Raw genomic sequence first — 5,222 nt, 5'->3', positions numbered from 1 at the left:
ATGTTGTCATTGTAAATAGAGATGGTTGATTTATCTCAAACCAAACTTGGGGCCGGATTAAATTTAATTACTAGAATTCGTATCGCTTGTGGATATTGTTCGATGAGGTTGGCGTTGCTTATTAGAGTTAATGCTTATATGGACGAATATAAAAATATGATGATGATTTGATTCGATTTTGAATGAAATTTCGTTTTTTTGAATATTTAGATTTCGGTCGAGGGAGAGGATAATGAATGGGGGTTCTCTAAATTCCCTCCCGACTTTTATTGTGAAAAATTTGACACCTTCTTTGGCGGTGCGCTTTTTCGAATACAAAGTTATCACCAAGTATATATATCCTGATTACACATTCCTTAGATAAATATATATTCTTTAATCATAAACATTCTTTCCTAATTATTTAGATCGAAATTATAAGAGTAATGGGCCGGGTATGATTTGTCAAAAATTGGCATGATCAATTGATCACACCCAATGGTTGCTTGCCAAATTTACATCATCATAGTAATGCCAATTTGGGTTAAAGATGTTGCATGCCGCTATATGTTGACTGATAAGGAATGGAGGTGCCGCTAGATGTTGCTAATACATGCTGATGTCCCATATTTATTACTTATATATGTTTGCATGCCAAATCATCATCTCATCGTTTTAAAGAAAAAAGAAGATACTTGACTTGAGGAAAAATAATAATAATAAAAAAAAAACAAATAGAGGAAAAAACAAAATATATATGAGTCTTTAAAGTTTAAACCATCGACTATTGTTGTAAAGTATATTAAATAGAGCTCCGACATCCGAGGGATGGATGGGTTTGAAATTTGGCGATGATGATACTTGCAACACTCGATAACCATCGCTTTGCTTACTTTCCGTGCTAATCTTTTTCTTCTACACAACCGCACTTTAAGTATTCAATATCTATCTATCTATTTATTATATATATATATATATATATATATATTTAATTTCATTCACGATTCAAATTTCATGTCAATCTGACTGCTGTATTCTCCCCTAATCGACCAATACCATCAATCAATTTGTCGAAATCAATCCTGCTACAGGTATCTACCATCCAACCTATTTTACTCTAATCATCATTATCATCATCGGATCATTTCAATTTTAATTCCTAATTATTGTTGTTATTTTATTTCTGATCATGAAAATATTGAAATTTTGTTGTATAATAAACATATTAATTGTTTACATTTTTAGGTAAAGCAGCCATTTGGTGTTTTAAATTTTAATACTAATTACCCTTCTTATATACGAGTAACTTTTATTATAATAACAATAATAATGGTGTCGTCCTTCTAATTTATCCAATAATAATATTAATAAGGATTAGGATTATGGTGAATTTTTGTCACAGCTAGGGATATACTATGTATGTATCTATATATATATAGCTTATTATTATTATTATTATTATAGCATAAGCTCTTAAATGTGAGGAAACATGCATTTCGGGTACAAATTATCCGCGGGTTTTCTCTGTTTTGGTAACTTAACTTCCATCTACATTTTTTTTTAATCTACCAACCTGGCATGTCACTTATCAGTATACCAAATCAGCAAAACCGGATACTAGTGTGAGTTATTGAGTCAACTTTTAAAAGAAAGCAAAGTATATTTCATCGATTGTGGAAATATTAAGAAAGTTACTCAGATTGAGATAACACATATAAATGTTTCCGGTGATGCAATTTTCGCTAAAGTTTGTATCTGCAGTAGCCACTCAAGTTACTGAGCAATATGATATAAGAATAGCGGAAATGATTAGCATACAACTATTGTTGAATGGCTGTTCTTATAAACAACTTTTGACTTAGTCTTGCTAAACACGTGCATTTTTTAAGGTTACATATGAAGGATATTGAAGTTTTTTTAAGCTAAAGCTTATTGGTATCTTATTTTTGTTGATTATATGTGATTAGTTTGTCTTTCACAAGGAGTTAATGGCTGCAAAATTAGTTGCAAAGCGACATTCAACGTCCTTTGACTTTGAGATTGTTGATAAGGATTATGATCAGTTTACAAATACTGATGCATCTGCTGATTACGTTACTCCATGGATAAATCCGGCGTCTATTAAACTTAGGCATAGGATTGGAAGGGGACCATTTGGTGATGTATGGTTGGCTACCCGTCATCAAGTTGCTGAAGATTATGAAGAGTACCATGAAGTGGCTGTTAAGATGTTACATCATATCAAGGAAGATAACATTAAGGCTGTATTAGATAAACTGAATGTTTTGTTTTCCAAGTCTCGTCGACTACAAGGTGCTTGCAGGTTGCATGGTGTCTCCGTCATTAATGGGAAGGTAAATAACTGAATTCTACTTTCTCTATAGTTGGGAGTGTTTGACTGTTACAATCATAGTACCATAGGAATCTTGTCTGCCTAAATCATTTATGCCATCTTTTTGTAATGATTTTCATTATTTAGATAAGTAAGTTTCATCAATACATGCATATGTGTATTATCTTTGTTAAAAGGTTTCATATGTTTCAGATATGTATTATTATGAAGTTTTATGAGGGGTCAGTTGGTGACCGGATGGCTCGTCTAAAAGAGGGCAAGTTTGCTCTGGGTGATGCGTTGAGGTAATATTGGTATAATGGTAAAGTGAAAAAGTTTGCTACTTTTTATTCTATTCTATATAATCCATATAATGTTCGCAGGTATGGGATTGATTTGGCTCAGGGAATTATGGAAATGCATTCAAAAGATATGTTGATTCTTAATCTAAAACCTTTTAATATCCTCATAAATGGAGACAACAAAGCAATATTAGGTGATCTGGGTATCCCTTTTATTCTGCTAGGGGTACCATTGCCTAGTTCAGACATGACTAGAAGACTTGGTACGTCAAACTACATGGCCCCTGAACAATGGCAGCCAGATGTTAGAGGCCCCTTAGCATTGGAGACTGATTCATGGGGTTTTGGTTGTAGCATTGTGGAAATGTTGACTGGTCAACAGCCTTGGTGTGGCAAGTCTGTTGATGAGATTTATGACTCAGTTGTGAGAAAGCAAGAAAAACCACATATCCCTGATGGCCTTCCTCCTGCTGTTGAAAATGTAATTACTGGTTGTTTCCAATATGACTTCAGGAGTCGTCCTTCAATGGTAGATATCTTACGTGTATTTGAAAGGTACTTGTCTTTTTTCATAGACTAAAAGTCTAAAGAACATTACTTCTTCACTGAAATTGCATAATAAGGTAACACACATTAGGTAGATTTCTGCTTTTGGGACAAGTTTTATTTTCAAGCATAAAAATATGTAAGCTAGTCCGTACAACATGTCATAAAAGAACTAAAGAAGTCAATATGGTCAAAGCTGTCTCCACGTCATCATTTTTGACCGGGTAACTGTGTCAGATACCATAGTTCAAGAGTTTTGGTATGCTGGTGACCCTGAATTGAAGTTTCTCAAAGTAGCTTGCCTATTTATAGGGGAAACAAAGTTCTTTAGCTAAAATTGTAGTACTATATGTGCAAATAATCTTTTTGTTTTTTTACCAAATAATCTTGTTTTCGTCACCTAATTTCATATATATGTCATTGCAGCTCAAAAACTGCAGTTTACCATGACGGAAATTGGACAAACATTGGTAGTAGGACCATTGTGGACAAATCAAACTGGAACGGCTACACAGAATGGTTTTTGTCAAAAGACCATCTTCAAGTGGGTGATATGGTGCGATCAAGGAAGCCATTAAACTCTTGCAAACCTGAAAACATGGTTGTCCCAGAGGGGTCTATTGTGGGCTTAGACACCGACAGTGATCAAATTGGCTATGTTTTGGTACGGGTACATGGCATACATGATCCGGTTAGAGTCCATGCATCAACATTGGAGCGAGTCACCTTTGGGTTGGCAGCAGGGGATTGGGTTCGTTTGAAGAATGAAAACAAGAAACACTCTCCAGTTGGTATCCTTCATTCCATCAGCCGTGATGGAAGTGTTGCTATTGGTTTCATTGGGATCGAAACTCTTTGGAAAGGTGTTTATTCCGATCTCCAAATGGCGGAAACCTATTGCCTCGGGCAGTTTGTGAGGTTAAAGTCTAATGTCTTTAGCCCAAGATTTCAATGGCTTCGAAAACAAGGTTGCGAGTGGGCCACTGGTCGGGTATCTCAGGTGTTACCAAATGGCTGTCTTGTTGTCAAGTTCCCGGGTAAACTAACATTTGGTGATGAAAACAGTTGCTTCTTGGCTGATCCAGCCGAAGTTGAATTGGTCTCATTTAGTACAAGTCCTAACTTAATGAAAAAGTATCAACATCTTGAGGATTTTCACTGGGCTGTGAGACCGTTATTGGTTTCTTTAGGATTGCTCACTGCGATCAAATTTGGGGTTTGTGTGCGGAAGAAAATCGGACGCTCCACTACGAAGATTTCTGAAGCTCCAGAAGCTCCGCAAAATGCCAAATGGCTTCCTCCTAACATGGCAAATATTATTTTTAGAGAAGGTGTTACTACTACCACTACTAATACTACTACTTCCAGGTAAATCTTGAACTTCGAAGTTGATCCTAAAATGACTGCTGGTATGGATTAAAGTAGTTGTGTTGAAACGAAAACTGGTATCTGGGTTTGCTTGGTTATGGTAGATTTTAATTAGGTGTTGCAGTCTTGAATTCTTTTGTAAATGTCTGACTGCTTGGTTGTAGTTCTTCAATGGTGAATATATGAAGTTGTGATGAAATTTTTAATCATATTTTAGTTTTCATCTTTAAAGGTCTTCTATAGTGAATGAAATTTGAAAGTCCTATTCATTTATTGCTCATTAAAATTCACAGTCAGTGTATATTCTGCTTGTTGGATAAGAAGTCAAATTTGGATTAACTACATATCCAAACAAGGCTATATTCTTTGAAGGAGCTTATTTTAAAAGCTTGGGGCAGGTTCTAAAAGCCCTTTTGCCAAACATACCAATAATCTTGCAAATATACATAATGAAAATCCGTACTTTGCGTTCAATAACTGTATGCTTTAGTTTATACTACCATTTGGTCATTTGGATAACAATCAGTTTTGATAAATTTTATATGGTTTATGTTAATCAATGGAACCATGCTTTTCATTTTCTGTGGTACTATAATACAAGAACATGATATGTGTAATAAGAAATTGCAGACCAAATGTGAATGTAAGGGGGTTGTTGAATCACTCAAATAGTGTGTTGCAATAAATCATTTCCT

The 5,222-nt window shown here is 34.8% G+C and overlaps 1 protein-coding gene across 2 annotated transcripts; it reads left to right on the top strand.

Annotated features, from left to right (window-relative positions):
* Positions 1 to 781: 781 nt before the first annotated feature.
* LOC122606218 lies at positions 782 to 4,750 on the top strand. 2 transcript variants are annotated; one of them, XM_043779189.1, is made up of 5 exons: positions 782 to 1,070; positions 1,962 to 2,333; positions 2,525 to 2,616; positions 2,695 to 3,168; positions 3,586 to 4,750. In XM_043779189.1, the coding sequence occupies exons 2-5, from the start codon at positions 1,968 to 1,970 to the stop codon at positions 4,529 to 4,531; spliced, it is 1,878 nt and encodes a 625-aa protein (XP_043635124.1). In that variant the 5' UTR covers positions 782 to 1,070; positions 1,962 to 1,967; the 3' UTR covers positions 4,532 to 4,750. The 2 variants fall into 2 exon arrangements, with proteins under 2 accessions (XP_043635124.1, XP_043635117.1); XM_043779182.1 differs by having other exon boundaries at positions 1,947 to 2,333.
* Positions 4,751 to 5,222: the final 472 nt, after the last annotated feature.

This window comes from Erigeron canadensis, chromosome 1 (genome assembly GCF_010389155.1).
Source record: "Erigeron canadensis isolate Cc75 chromosome 1, C_canadensis_v1, whole genome shotgun sequence".
NCBI lineage: Eukaryota > Viridiplantae > Streptophyta > Magnoliopsida > Asterales > Asteraceae > Erigeron > Erigeron canadensis.
The sequence above is the reverse complement of the archived record's forward strand: the minus strand, read 5'-3'. Positions and strand labels throughout refer to the sequence as shown.

What these genes read in the sequence shown, in the direction of transcription:
- LOC122606218 (XM_043779189.1), top strand. Translation starts at nt 1,968, where the DNA reads ATGGCTGCAAAATTAGTTGCAAAGCGACATTCAACGTCCTTTGACTTT. An exon ending in TCTCCGTCATTAATGGGAAG is followed by an intron (nt 2,334 to 2,524) that starts GTAAATAACTGA and finishes CATATGTTTCAG; the next exon opens with ATATGTATTATTATGAAGTT. An exon ending in GCTCTGGGTGATGCGTTGAG is followed by an intron (nt 2,617 to 2,694) that starts GTAATATTGGTA and finishes TAATGTTCGCAG; the next exon opens with GTATGGGATTGATTTGGCTC.